The 15,675-nt window shown below is 41.4% G+C and overlaps 1 protein-coding gene across 3 annotated transcripts in view; it reads right to left on the bottom strand.

Moving 5' to 3' along the window:
• The window catches only part of MSL2 (MSL complex subunit 2), a 37,344-nt gene extending 22,324 nt beyond the window's left edge, over positions 1-15,020 (bottom strand). Inside the window, exon 1 of one of the 3 annotated variants that reach the window (XM_044070353.1) lies at positions 13,781-15,020. In XM_044070353.1, coding sequence (XP_043926288.1) covers positions 13,781-13,922 — 142 coding nt within the window. In that variant the 5' untranslated portion in view covers positions 13,923-15,020. The remainder of the gene's footprint in view (positions 1-13,780) is intronic. The other 2 variants (XM_044070354.1, XM_044070355.1) reach the window with 2 other exon arrangements.
• Between the last annotated feature and the right edge of the window lie 655 nt (positions 15,021-15,675).

The following is a 15,675-nucleotide window of genomic DNA, read 5'->3' as shown; positions in this document are numbered from 1 at the left end:
CCCTAGATAAAAGATGTAGTAATAGGAAAAAAGTAGGCGGCTCTGTCTGAGCAAATACCCTAACCAGGAGTACCTAAAATCCACCAGGAGTCCAGGAAGTAAGGAATGAAAAAAGATCTACAACACAGATGTAACGTTATGGTAACACATAACTTCTCTATTTGATGATGTAAATCTTAATTCATTGCTTACTGTTAGGACCGAGTCCGCTGCGCATATATCATCCATAGAGGGTTGTCACCTCACAGATAGACGTTGTCCTGTTCGATTCTCAGCTAGAGCGTCTTCTGTGTGGAGACATGCGTGAATGGGCGTACCTTCATTGAAGGTTGTGTGTCAGGGCTGGCAACTCGGCACATAAAAATCTACTGCCAATCATTAGCGGACTGGAGTTCCGCTGTGGCGACCCCTAACCGGGAAAAGCCAAAAGACACAACAACAAGAGGCTCTGAAATGAAAAGCTATAGAGGTAGCCATATATCCAAACAACAACGAAGCTGTCTGTGCACATCAAGGGTATGCAAAAGGTATTCCCCTCTATTAGAATGCTTTGGGAAGAAAACAGGCAGGTCAATAGATTGGTTAATGGAAAAAACAGAAATGACCTTGGGCAAGAAGGAAGGGTCAATACGAAGGGACACCCTATCCATGTGAAGATAAAGTAAGGTTTGACACTCAAGGCCTGCAGCTCAGATACTATTCTCATTGAAGTGAGTGCTACTAGATGTATGGTTTTCCAAGACAAAAATTTCAAATAATATGAATCAAAGGGCTCAAAGGGAGAGCCTGTAAGAGATTGAAGCACCAGAGTCAAGTCCCAGGAATCTAAGGGAGGCTTGACAGGAGGTTTTACATGCAATACTCCCTTCAAAAAAGTTTTGCATAGGCTGTGTGACATAACTGAAGAATTTTCAAGACCATTATGAACATTGGAGATAGCTGCTAAATGTACAGTGATCGCTGAAGCTGAGGTTCCTGCATGCAGGAGAGTAGTCAGGTATTGCAGAATCAACCAGACTTGACGTGGCCAGTAGGGAGCAATGAGGATCACTTTGCTTTTCAACCTCTGAGCTTCCTGGAGAAATTTTGGAATGAGGGGAAACGGGGGAAAGGCATACAGAAGACCCGGGGTCCAACAGTGCGTTAGAGCATCCCTCGGTGGTTCCCCCTGAGGGGGGATCACGGCAAAATAGCTCCTGCATTTGTAATTCAGGCTTCCCCCAATGCTGGAAGATCCAAGCTGCAATTACAAGATTGAGGGACCATTCGTGAGGCATTAGGATGTTCCTGCTCAGGATTGTCCGCAATAAGGTTGGAACTCCCTGGAATATGTGTTGCTATAAGAAAGTGATTGGAAGCCATCACCCAGTGCCAAATCCTCATGGCTTCCCAACACAGGGGGACATGATCTGGTTCCGCCTTGCTTGTTGATATACCAGACGACTGACATGTCTGATTGAATTGCAATGGTCCCCGAAGGCAGAGATGCACGGAACGCTTGCAACACTAAGAGAACTACCCTCAGTTCCAGGACAATTATGTGCAAGTTGGCCTCGAGGGGGGGTCCAGGTGCCTTGGACAGTCTTTCCCTGGAAATGCCCCCCCCCACCCTAATAGGTGAAACGTCCATGGTCACTGTGGCCGTGGGTTGGGGAAGACAGAACGGTCGACACCAAAGATTCTTTTGTGGCTCCATCCACCATAGCATTTCCTTCTTGCAACGGTTTGTAAGGCGTATCATGTGGTTGAGTTAGCAATGACCATTGTGCGGAAAGGAGCCACTGCAGGAGTCTCATGTGCAATCTTGCCAGTGGTACTAACAAGAGTTGCAGTACAAGACGTGCTGGCACATAGGTCTGAGAAGAAGGTCTTGGATTTGGTGTCTCATTTTCAAAAGTCTGGGGGAGAAGCTTGACAGGATGTTGTGTCGAAGACCGCTCTAATAAATTCCAGTGTCTTTGTTAGGGACATTTGAGATTTGTCTTTGTAATCCCCTAGCGGACAGCGAAAACTTGAGTGTAAGAGAGGCTGCGGACTAGAGGATTGCTGGTCGGAGCAGTAAGGAGCCAATCGTCTAGATAGGGAAACACTTGGAATCCTTGTAGTCGAAGATGAGCTACCACAACTGCCATACATTTCGTGAATCTTCATCCTTCTATGTAATCCACCTAATTACTAAAGGGTTCGCATCTAGAAATAAAGAGGTTATAGTGCCCCTCTACTCTTCACTCATCAGACCCATCATAGAGTACAATGCCCCATTTGGGATGTACCTCACAAGACACTTCCAACAGCTGGAAAGACCACAAAAGTACCTCACCAAGAGGATTACTGGTCTCAAACATATGTCCTATGCAGCCCGACTGGAAAAACTCCAGCTGTACTCAGTGGCATATCGCTTACTCAGAGGTGATCTCTGCCTGACCTACAAAGCCATGTCCAACTCAGAATTGATGGACGTGCTCCACCTAAAGAAATCCAAGTCACTGCGAGCCACTCGCTCTAGTGAGCTAAACCTCGCCACAACAATAAATAGAACATGCTGGAGGGATAGATTCCCGTCACAGAGACTCCCCATGCTTTGGAACAAAATTCCTAACTACATTAGGCAGAGCCTCTCACTAACACTCTTCAAGAGAAACCTTGACGAGTGGATGGGTAACAGAAAATACACCCCTGGGATCACTTCAATGGCTCTTCTTGACAGAGGCTCAGTTAATTAATCAATGGGGCAGCGAAAGCTGACACACTCTGGCTAGGCTTATAAATGCCCTCGGGCAGATAGCCTATTACCTACATATGAACCTAAAACAAAATTTTTAAATTCAGAAGAAAATGGTCATAAAAACAACAAACTACTACTTAGCTTTGAGAGAGGCGGCTAACTCTTCTAACTAGGAACGCGGCAAACGAGATCTGGAGTATATAGGAGAGGGTCATTGTGGGTAGGTTCTTAGCTGAGAGTTTTTGGCTTGCGCGAGCTGGGAAACGGCTGTAACAGTTCAGAGGACGGAACCGAGGTCCTAACAGTAAGCAATGAATAAAGATTTACAACATAGGATAAACTATTCACATGCAACTAAAGCATCCCCCCTTTACCAATGCTCCTGTATACATGAGGCCACTACTAGGAATAAAAAATGAATTAATTTCCTTTGCATTTTTCCAATTAAGTGGAGATTTTTTCCCCCACTACAGAGCAGACAAGAAATAGGGTTTGTTTTTTTTTTACCTAGGGGAATCAGGCTGATGTCAATATTTTAAAAGGCATATGGACCAATGGTGCAATGACAGGGGGCTTTGGGCAGCTTGATCTTGGAATATGACATGTATTGATCTCACAAAAGTTATTTTAGCCGACTTAAAACTTTTAAAATTATAATACAAAACAAAATTAAAAGTATGCATCTCTGAAAAAACAGAAAAACATCAAGTCCAGAACAGAAAATGTTTATTTTTTTCTTAGCCAAATCTTCCAGTTCGCAAAAAAAATCAAAAGGAAAAACTGTGACTGTAACATGTTACTGACAAACAATGAAGCAGACACAAAGATACAGTAAATAGGCTTACAGAATAAATATGTACAAACAATCACAATAAGCAAAGAAGTCAAAGTGTTACAAAAACACATTCTATACATAATTAGAAATACAATTAGAAGCTCGCATTCCATTGGACCAGTCATCCTAACAGGTGTTTTCTATACAGAATTAAAGAAAACTTCATTAAAATATCTATGAATTACTCTAAACTGGTTAGCATGTGATGTGCCCTCGATACATGTCAAAAAACTGTGGTGGCATCAATTCACAATGGAGGTAGGGTCACTTCAAAATGGTAGGGTCAACCTACTTCTGTGACAAAAATCACTAAGTGTTCTGCATTGTTTTGCATCAGTTGCAACAGCAGTATTACTAAACATAATGGTAACTGTTATGCATGTTTTCTTTATGGAATTACTAATTTCCTAGCTGAAACAGTCAAAACAGCTTCCACTAGCATTCTGAAACTCAGCCTACCAGCATGCTTTGTTTCTGTGGAAACAGTCAATTAATTTATGTATTGTTTTCAGGTAACTAACCCAAGATATGACATTAGATGTGCTGTACATACCCCTAAACAGTCCAGAATGTCCCCGACTAGGCTTACACACACACCTTAACACGATGCCACTGCACACTTCATACATGATTCCTATCAATGTCTATATTCATGATCTGCTTCCAGCATTATCTACCTCCAAGTCACAAGCACAACGTTTACTGGTCCTCATCATCACAAAACATCCTGGACCAGATAGGTCCAATATGTTTAATCTTGAGTGTGCATTAATAGGGAACAGGTCCTAATGGCACTTGCTAAGGCCAAAAATACTGCTTCGGTGGGCCTCAACAATATCACATGTTGCCTAAAACAAGATCTAGCAGGATCAGTTGAGGCATTCAACTACAGCTTCAAAACAAGTTATGTACCAGGTGAACGGCACACAATGGTCATCCCTCATCATATGGATGAACCATCAAACGACCTCGGGAGTTACAGACCCAGTCTGACAAGTGTGATATGCAAAGCCATGGAACAAATTACCACGGAAATGATCAACAAGGACACTGCAACTTACAGGACACGGGACACCCCAGTCTGGCTTTGTTAAGGGAAGGTCTTGCCTACTCATCCTTGTAGACTTCTTTGAGAGGGTCACAAAGTCTATGGATGAGCGGAAAATGGTGCATACCCCCATACTTTGACCTGGCACAGGCATTTCCACTCAGGTATTGTGGACAAACTCACAACTATACCGACCACTCACTTCCACCCCTACATACCAAACAAAAACATTTTACTCTTACTGTTTTGAGGAGCAGTGCTATGTACAACAAACAGTGCACCTCTGTAAACCAACAGTAATAAGAGCAAGTGCACAAAATGAAAGTAATGCAGTCACCAATTCAAAAACATATACATTTACATTTCACTTAGTAATCAGCAGCAAAAAAAAAAAAAAAAAATTCTAGCAAAACCCTTACTAATGCCTTTCACAATGGTATGGAGAAAGCAACACAGCTTAATCAACATCGCTGTCATCTGAACTTCCTTGTAGAAGTCACAATATGGGGCAGCCTTGAAAGAATTTAGAACTTAAATAAGTTAAAGGGACAGTCCCAGGGATTTTTTGCTTCGATTCAGCCTTTGTTTACATTTCAGATTCGCCTTTTTGAGCATGCTCACCTTTGGCTGAGGGGATCAGGGAAGAATGCCTGAAGGAAGTTTCAAAGGTGTCAGCCAAATTCCATCTCAAATTGCAGTTGTACTGACAACAGCTCTCCTTGTGAGCCATTCATCAGTTTAATATGTGCATTTTACCCATTGAGAAAAGTAGCCTTTCAGGCATTTCATGACCCAACTGCTGATGCTACTCTAGAAAACACATCTGTAATGCAAGGCTTTTAAAGCAGTAGTAAAATTTTTATTTCTTTCATTTCATAGTTTTACTCTGCACTGATTGTGAATCCTGGCCATCTACAACAACTTTTTGACGCTGCTTCTACCTATAGAAAGCATCCAAGTCAGGCAAACGTGAAAACCATATTGCTCTTTCTTTCCCGTTTTACTGTACTCTGATTTTTGAACATGAGCCTGCTGCAGTGACTTCCTGACCTGCTAGTAATTCCATAGAAAGCAAGTGTGTGACAGAATGCTGAAGCATAAGTAGAGACGCACTTCTGTTTCTTTTTCAGCTTCTGGTTTGATTTCTTAGTACTATTAGACAAATGCACTTTTTTATGAGCGGGTTGCTTGTACATCTGTAAACGCACGAGTGATGCAAAACTTAAAAAAATAGTATACACTGATTGTCCCTTTTCCCTGGCACAGCTTTCTTTATTTTAAATATGAGCCAGGAGCTGGGGGCATAGTTCCCCAATCCAATGTAAAATCGGAGGAACACAAATCCAAAGATTAGTTTATCCTGGGAGCTGAAACAAGACTGAACTTAAAATTTACAGGATATTTAAAAGTAAAATGACACTGTGGGTGGGAATGAAAATGACGTGTCAAAGTGGGTGTGACTTCTGTCAGCTTAACTCGGACCCTAATTTTAAACACTGGGATTGTGAGTGTTCCTATTAGGGGGGAAAAAAAAAACACCGCAGCTTTCACACACTGAACTGACAGCCTCAGTGGAATCCCTTACATGACGAAGGTCAGAGAGCAATCCAGAAAGAAATACATGGAGGTGGAGCACTGCAGAAAGAAAAATAATGGTGGGGAGGGGGGGTCAAACACCAAGAAATGATTATGACAAAATCGGAGGAGGAGGCATTACAGCAGTAAAACCACCAAGGTAAGAACACCAACAAGTCACTTTGAAGTTAAGGTCACCCTTTTTTGAAACCTGCTTATCCTGACCTTAAAGAAATAAACACTACCCCATATAGAGAGAAAAACTGACAACAGCAATTAAACATTAATTTAGGTATACTTCAATGGTTAAAACACTAGTTAAGCAACAGAACAAAAAAGTCAAGTGTGGGGGCTCCTGCCCATCTATCATGAAAGAGCACCGGTAGTGGTGCCTAACATGGTTCTGTAGTAAGGCCACTTCGTTCTGCACTCAGCTTTGAAGATACAAAACTAAGAACTCAGCTAAGGATAATCAACTATGTTGGCGACTGCAAACTGTGCAACATAACTGCTTTGATAAAAGATACTGCATTCTCCAGAACAGTCTACAAAATATAGTGCACACCTGATGCTGTAACAAATGTAGCATCACCAGACTTGGCAAAAAATGATTACTAAATAAAACAGTTAACGCTCTTGAAAAAATCTACTTAAAGTGTTGACCAAAGTCAAGAAAGCCCATTCAGTAACCCATCTAACTCTAAAGGTTACACTGTGATCTCCTTAAAATGACACAGGTATCACCCCCATACCAAACCCAGATTGTAGCCTTCAAATAAGTCAAATAAAAGAATACGAAAAATCACAGGACTTAAAAATTTGAATTACTCATGAAAGTGTTCAGGAAATGCCATTATATTCTGTCCCTTAGAATTCAGGAAATGCCATTATATTTTGTCCCTTAGAATTCAGTCAAAAATTTCCACTACTTGGTCTACAAAACCATGCCGATTTCAGTTACATTTGAAAGTTTATGTATGGAATACAGTGCTGGGGGAGATCATGGAAAATAAAACAAGTATAAATAACACCAAAAGTTAAAAATTCATTACACCAGGCAACCAAGATTGACAGATAAGCTTATTTTTACCTATCTACTGCCTTCAGAAATAAACAGGACGCCAGTACTATACATACGCAAATATTTATAAAAATAAGACAATAGAAAATATCAATATAGTGTTAAGATTAACTTTTTTTTTAAGGATAGTAAGTCATAAGCTTGGCAAGTGAACCCATGAAACTAAGATGAAGACTGGTTAAAGTCTATACCTCGTGGAAACAAGGTACAGGTTTGAACCCATGAAACTAAGATGAAGACTGGTTAAAGTCTATACCTCGTGGAAACAAGGTACAGGTTTGAACCCATGAAACTAAGATGAAGACTGGTTAAAGTCTATACCTCGTGGAAACAAGGTACATGTTTGATAGCTAGACTTACAGTAGTCTGCAGACTGAAAGCCTAGCACTTAAAAATGAACCCATGCTGTCTTAGGTTGGAGAAAATTCCTTTGTTTAAAGGGCACTGGAAACGATTTCCAAGAACAGCAGATATGGCCTTCTCTCAGTAATTTACTAAAAAAGAAAACAGATAAGGCTAACTACCAGCCCTGGCACCAAAAAGGAATATATTTAATAGATCATAAGCTGGGGAGTTCACAGCTTTACTTTTTTTAAACGATTGGACAAGACAAAGTTCATGGTGTCTACAGTTCTGAAGATGCTGTAACTATACGTGATTGTCTGCAGTTCTGAAGATGCTGTAACTATACGTGATTATAACAGAATTATTGTAAAAGATCTCTAGCTGTGATAAAGTCCACATGGAGGCAGGGGGAGCTCAATGGAGTGTACTGCAGATAACACTGCCACCTTCACAACAGAAGATCTCTACATCGACCTCACACCAACACCTTCGACCATCTTATCTATTGATCAAATGGAGGCACACAACTGCTGTCAATCATATACCAGTCAACAATCCTGGAGGAACACATACATATGTATGTACACACACATGCTCATGTCTTATTTTTGATTTTTCTAACGCATAATATGTATAGGTTCATAGGGTGGTACTAAGCTATCGGCCCTAGGGCCAGTACAAGCCTAGCCATAACAGTTCCCCAGCTATTTCTTCCCAGAATGCTTACTTCCCTAGTCCCCTGTCTAGCAGGAAATTCACCCCAGTCAGTCACCCTATCTCCCATCCAATCTTCAAGGTTCCTTTTGAAGAGGGTCAAAGAGGCGCTCTGCTTGACATGTATGAGCCATCTATTCCAGAGTACAGGGAGTCTCTAGGACAGGAACCTATCCCTCCAGCATGTTTTGTTCATTGTGATGACCAGGTTTAAATCCCTGGAGCGTGTGGCTCTGAGGGATTGGGATTTCTTTAAGTGTAGCATGCCCAACAGCTCTGGGTTTGACATGGCCTTGTATGTTAGAGTAGACGATATGCGACAGTAGACTGGAGTTTTATTTAGACCGTCAGCATAGGACATCTGCTTTAGGCCTATGATTCTTTTAGGGAGGTATTTCTGCGGCCTTTCCAACTGTTTCAGATGTCTTGTGAAGTTCATACCAAACGGGGCGTTGTACTCTATAAATGGTCTAATGAGGGATGAGTACAGTGGGACAATGACTTCCTTTTTTTCTGGATGAAAAGCCCTTAGTGATGAGATGTGCCACACGGAAGGATTTTCTGACTGTTGTGGCGATGCAGTTATCGAAGGCGCGACCACTGTCCACCTGTGTCCCTAAGTACCTTATCACACTTTTGGTGTTCAGTGTACTGCCACTTGTGACAATTTATGGGTACATGGTTTTCCCAAAGGGGATAACTATACCTTTCTTGGCATTGAGCTTGATCCCATGCCTCTGGCACCAAGCATCTGTCTCTGTAAGGCCCTTTTGTAGAATATCCACATAATTTGGGGATTCGATAATGTCTCCCACTTGCAGTCATTTGCGAACTTTGTTAGCCAGAGTCCCTTAGTGTTGGCCTGTACTTCGGAGAAGTAGATGCCAAACAAGAGTGGTCCCAGGACTGACCCATGAGGTACTCTACTTGTCTGGAGCTGGATTTGTAGTCAGCTACTTTTACAGTGTGGGTTCTGTCAGTAAGCCAGTTGGCAACCCATCACTGTTTATACCCTTAATTTTTTCTTTCCACTATTGAAAAAAAATCAAGTAACGCAATGCATTTTTTGAAATATTTTTGTAAATATGAATTTTAAAATCTAAGTTTCACAAAACCTAAGAATCTCACGATCCTGCACAAGACAATACACAGTAAGCTTTGCTGAGATTCTAACATGCATGCTATTTGCTCACAAATCAGAAGCAAAGGTTCTAGATAAGGGACAGTTTTTAAATATTACTCTTAAAGGCCCTGTCAATTGTTCAGACTAAAGCACACTGGAATGGGCAGTAGAAGCCACGTTTTTGATGGGATGTCTGTACAGGAAATGCAAAATGTAATCAAACAAAAAAGGGCACAATGACAAAACTAAATAGCTAATCGGACCATCAACACTACTTTTTATTTTACCATTTCTAAAAGGTACTAATCTACTAGTAGAGTGTTGTTGTAAAACTAACAATAATTCTCAAATGTACACAATATTTTGCTTCATATTTCTGTCCTGCCCCTCATAAAATGCAGTCAATAATGCCAAATACTACTCCTATGAACCCATGTCATGGACCTCTCAACTGTCCCAATTTCTTAGCCTGAATTCCCTTTGTACATGATGTGCTTGTTTTTGAAGACATGCCTCTATTTTCACGCTGATTTACCTTTTAACACCTTTTCTGAATCCCCTCATTACACATAACTTTTGAAGCTGTCTAGTACACATAAAACCACACTACATGACCAACAAACTAGTGGCACCAATTATTTAAATAAACAGGACACAAATCATACATTTCTCTCTCTTTTTTAAGCACAACTTTCCTATCTTCCAATACATTTCATTAAATTCCACAGATATCACACAGTCTCTATGACAGCATTCTTATTTTTTCTACCCTTTTTACTCAGAGTAGTAGTCCACATTCCTACTGGAAACAGGAAGGTATTCATTTTTTGTGCCAATTAAACGTCCAGATTTTTGCCTGGATGCACCTACTTCTCAAGGGCCTTTGTACAGGTTGAGTGGGATGACTGCGACTGAAAAGGGTCTGCGGACCATCCCACCAACGTAGTAACTAAACAGTTAATAAACAGTCAATTACTTAAAGTACAAAAAAAAAACAGGATTGCATCAACATGCATTTTCCAGAATGCACACGAAACAGAGAAATGTCATTTTGTCTCATGCCCAAAACTACACGAAACAGTATGTCTTAATCTGAACAAATCGCCCAGTTTTATATATAACTAAATTCATCTAAAATGTTAATAGAACAAATTTTGCACTAACATGCATTTTTCTGAAAAATTAAAAGTATGAAACTGTAATACCAAACACCACTGACTGACTGTAAATCTCACTGATTTTTTTTTTTTTTGGTAAATCAGGTGGGGTCAGGGCAAAACCATGGAGGCAAAACTGGGGACAGTTATGCATCAAGGTTAAAACAAGTTATCTCAATGTGAACTGTGATGCCATACTAAGCAAGCCAAGCAAGTAATCAAACTTCCTTCTGTGATCCTAGGCTGGAGGAGGGAAAAGAAAGAAAAGCAAATGCATCAGTAGGTTCTCTCATTTACATGTCAGACTTGTGCACTTTTCTACAACCACCGTTTCAATAAACTACATGCAAAACGTTGGCATGGACACTATCTGCTAAAAATCCAAACTCTGCAAAAAACTGATCTGGCCATGACCAGCCAAATCAATGTTATAATACACAATGAATCTTCTGTACATCTCCCTCCCAAGTAAGCATGCCAAGTTTCTAGCTTTGCACTGGAATTAATAAATTAACACTGAAATACAATGAGCTACACTGCCTCTACTGTACCAAATTCAGAAGCCAACATCCAAGTGAATACTAGTTCATTCAGAGAAGTATTGGATTTAAAAATAATAAATAATAAAATGTAATAGGTTCATAGGTTGGTACTAGGCTATTGGCCCTAAGGCCTATGCAAGCCTAGCCATAACAATTCCCTGGAAATTTTTTCCCACAATATTTACTTCTCTGGGCCCCTGTCTAGCAGGGCGACTGACATGATCCCTGGGGTGAATTTCCTATCTCCCATCCAATTAAGGTTCCTTTTGAAGAGGGCCAATGAGGTGCTCTGCTTGACATGTATGGGCAGTCTATTCCAGAGTATGGGGAGTCTCTGGGTCAGGAACCTATCCCTCCAGCATGTTTTGTTCATTGTGATGATAAGGTTTAGATCCCTGGAGCGTGTGGCTCTGAGGGATTGGGATTTCTTTAAGTGGAGCATGGCCAACAGCTCAGGGTTTGACATGGCCTTGTACGTTAAGCAGAGATCGCCTCCGAGTAGATGATATGCCACAGAGTATAGCTGGAGTTTTTTTTTTAGACTGTCAGCATATGGCATCTGCTTTAGGCTTGTGATTCTTTTAGTGAGGTATTTATGTGAGGTACATACCAAATGGGGCATTATACTCTATAATGGGTCTAATGAGGGACGAGTACAGTGGGACAATGACCTCCTTTCTTCTGGATGAAAAGCCCTTAGTGATGAGATGTGCCACGTAGAAGGATTTCCTGACTGTTGTGGCAATGTGTTTATCGAAAGTGAGACCACTGTCCACTTGTGTCCCTAAGTCTCTCATCACACTTGCGATGTTTAGTGTCCTGCAACATATGTGGTAGTTCATGGGTACATGTTTTTTTCCAAAGGGGGTGACTATACATTTCTTGGCATTAAGCTTGAGCCCATGGCTCTGGCACCAGGCATCTGTTTCTGTAAGGCCCTTTTGTAGAATATCCACATCATTTGAGGATTCAATAATGGCTCCCTAGCCAGAGTCCCTTAATGTTGGCCTGTACTTCAGAGAAGTAGATGCCAAACAAGAGTGGTCCCAGGGATGAACCCTGAGGTACCCCACTTGTCACAAGCTTGATTTGGAGTTGGCTACTTTTACAGTCTGGGTTCTGTCAGTAAGCCAGTTGGCAACCCATCGAGTGACTTGGGGATTTATGCCCAGCTTAGTAAGTTTATCTTACTGGGGATGGTGTTGAAGGCCTTAGCGAGGTCCAGATAGGCTGTGTGGACCTCCTTACCCTCCTCCACAGCCCTGGAGACCGATTCGAAGAAGTCAATCAGATTCAGGAGACAAGATCGACCCTTCAAAAACCCAAACTGGGTGGGGTCCAGTGTCTGGAGGTTGCCAATGTCTTTGTTTATAAGTTCCATGATAATGCGTTCCATGCCCTTTGCAGATCAGGCTTGTCAGACTGATGGGACGGTAGTTCCCGGGATCCAAGGTGGATCCTCCCTTGTGGAGCGGGATAACTGTAGCTGTGCACCACTCAAATGGGCACGAAGCCTGAGGTGAGGCTATGATTAAACATGACACTTAGGTGGGGTGCCAGTTCATTTTGTAGTTCATGTAGTACACAGCCTGGGATGTCATCTGGTCCCATGGATGCTGTATTCTTAGCTTTGGAGAGTGCTGTTTCTACCGGTGTGGCTGTGATTATCGGAATTTGGCAATCTTTTGGTATTAAGATGGGCCCCTTAGGGGGTGAGAGGGGAGTGAAGTTGGCACTAAAATCGATCTGCCAGGATATTGGCAATATCCTTGGGATCAGTATATTTAATGCCATTCTGTTGTAGTTCAGAGCAGATCTGAGCATTGCCATTTAGATTCTTGACATAACTATAGAATGCCTTGTGGTTGTCTTTGGAATCTTTGGCAATTTTATTTTCGTAACTAGCTGTTTAAACAACTGTACTAACCATTAAATCAAAACAGATCAATCTGCTAAACACCATTCACCTAAACAATATATAAATAAAATGCAATGCAATGAACCTTGCCGCACACAATTCACTTAAATACCGTTTATGCGAATTGCAAAGCAGAATCAGTGTAATGGGGCAAAATGTCAAGCCAAACGATCAGTCAATTTCCATACCAATTACAAGACTATTATTATTCAGTAGACTTCTTCAGAATAAAGATATGAAACACAAACGGCTCAACTACAACCTGAATCCACACCCCTCATATTTCCACCTTATACCTTTGCTCTGTTCTTCATAAAATGTATGTTTGGCTGGCAAATCACTGAAAAATTATGTCACTAAAAATTATGGACTTTTGCGTTTCAGACTTCTCTTTCAAAAATTCGTACTAAAGCAAAATAGGTTATTCTGGCAACTTTATAAAGTAAAATGTGTGTTTATACAAATCGTGATACGTTCATAACGAAGAAAAAAATCCACAAAATACTGCACTAAGTGTAACAACAACACAATCAAATTTACTTGTTGAGGTAATGTGGCGTGTAACCCTAAAGTGTGTATTTTAATACTTTTTTTGCATCCGAATAGGCCATGGAAAAAGTACTTCTATACAACAAATACGACCTAACTGCTTTTCAAAGAAACCAAATTAATTAAATAAAAGTGCCAAAAAATCTGAAGACAATGCGACCTGCTCACCACAAACACAACAAGCGAGTGACTGTCTGAAAAAGGGTAACAGCCTGTTGATCTCGGTAAACGGCTGCGAACTGCCAGCATCACAGTCCATCACTAAACGGCTCACAGAAATGTAGAGAGCTGTCGCATTCACCGGGTTCATCTCCAGACTTCAATGGTATGGAATCCAGGGCTAGGAAGCACAACTTCACTCCCTTCCAATTAGCTGGCTTGGAGCTCCAAACTGCCTAAAAAACAGGCGGGAGGATATGCGCTAAACAGACGAGGTCCAGCATGCAAAGGTTGAACTCACAGATCCAGCGTCTTGATCCTACGGTCTGGCTACCGAAATAGATGCAAGGAATACTGAGTACAAGGAAAAGTAACACAAATCCAAATCTCTGCGTTCCTCACTCGAGGAAAGCAAAATGAAATATTTATCTCAAAATAATCAACGAAGAAGCACCTTTTCAACACATAACATCGGCGCGACGGCCGACCGACACGAATGCCTCACATCAGGTGACAGAGTGCAGCCTCATTCCTCAATATTTTAAATCCTGAAAGCAATGCTTTGACAGCCGGCCCTCAGACACCTCTTCCTTCGTTCTGCGATGCGATCTTGTTCTACTGCTAGATGCTGCAGCGTTTCACTTTATCAATAACCGCCTCCTCCACGGCACCCATCCAAACAGCCAAATGAGGACCACTAGCAGCTTTCTTCCTCCACAGCTGCTGCCGGCGCAGTGAAGATGCCAGCAGGCCGCGCTCTCCTCCTCTACCCCCTTTCAATAACGATGATGCGCAAATTTGGTCTTTCAGTATTCCATGTTTTACACCCAGTACCAACAATCGGTGTAATCAAAAGCATCCACAAGCCCACTATATGCACGGTTGTCCACTCCAAACTACCCCTTGTACATGGGAATCAATTGCGGCCCAAAGCTTTCCTATCTTGCAAGACTTTACATCACAGTAGGCCGCAACGTTGTGTTTACACCGGCTATCCGTCATTAGCAGTTTTCGGTGTCACCCAACTCACGCATAACTTGCTCTGGTTTCACACAGACATGGCTACTTTCCCACGCTAAAGACTGCTAAGTATTCCAACCGTCCGTGTTTACGTAAATATCGGTCTCGCTGTGGTTGTAGTTTTGCCTCTGGTAACCCACCTTCGGTCGTTCTCTGAAAGAGGCGTGGTTTGCAGGTTTTGTCGTCAGCTACTGCGATAGATGGTTTCTGGCGAGAACGCTGAACGCGATTTGGCTCACGACAAGGGGCTAATTTAACGAATACGCAGTTGTTATAATGTTTTTGTTGTTCGTCAACACATATGTTTGAATGCGAGAAGTGATCCTGTTAAGTGTATCTCATTGCGAGTAACGTTCCTCGTTTGGGAGCTAAAAATCCTGCGTTCTTTGCAGTCCCATATTGAAAGGGTCTGTCACATATTAAGGGGTTAGGAATTGTTTAAGTGTTGTCCTGGGTAAGTGGTACCGAATCGTAGAAAGTAATCAAGTAATCTTTATAAGCAAAAAGTAATATAGTTTAACCAGTATGTGAGCTTCCTAGTTGACTTGTCAGTAAGCGGTCCATGTTTTTGCCCATTTGTCCCACATTATGAGAGGTAGTATTCCTCATTTTTGAGAAGGAAGGTTGAAAGCTACGTTCTGCACATTTATTTATTGTTATAGAAACCTTCCATATTTTAATGTTACGGTAGGGGCCCAAAAGCACTGTTCGAGTCACACTTCTCAAATGTTGGTTTAAGAGTTTTGTGCTATCCCTAATATAAAGATTGTGTAGTACAGTGCAAAAAAAAACGCGAGCGTTACTAAAGTTACAATCTTCTCTTACTTAAAAATGATAATCTCATATCCTTCAACCGCGTTATTACAAACACACTCACTCTAGGA

The sequence above is a fragment of the Protopterus annectens genome, chromosome 4.part1, assembly GCF_019279795.1.
Source record: "Protopterus annectens isolate FY-2018-M chromosome 4.part1, PAN1.0, whole genome shotgun sequence".
In the NCBI taxonomy this organism is placed as follows: domain Eukaryota; kingdom Metazoa; phylum Chordata; order Ceratodontiformes; family Protopteridae; genus Protopterus; species Protopterus annectens.
This window is presented reverse-complemented; position numbering and strand designations above follow the sequence as displayed.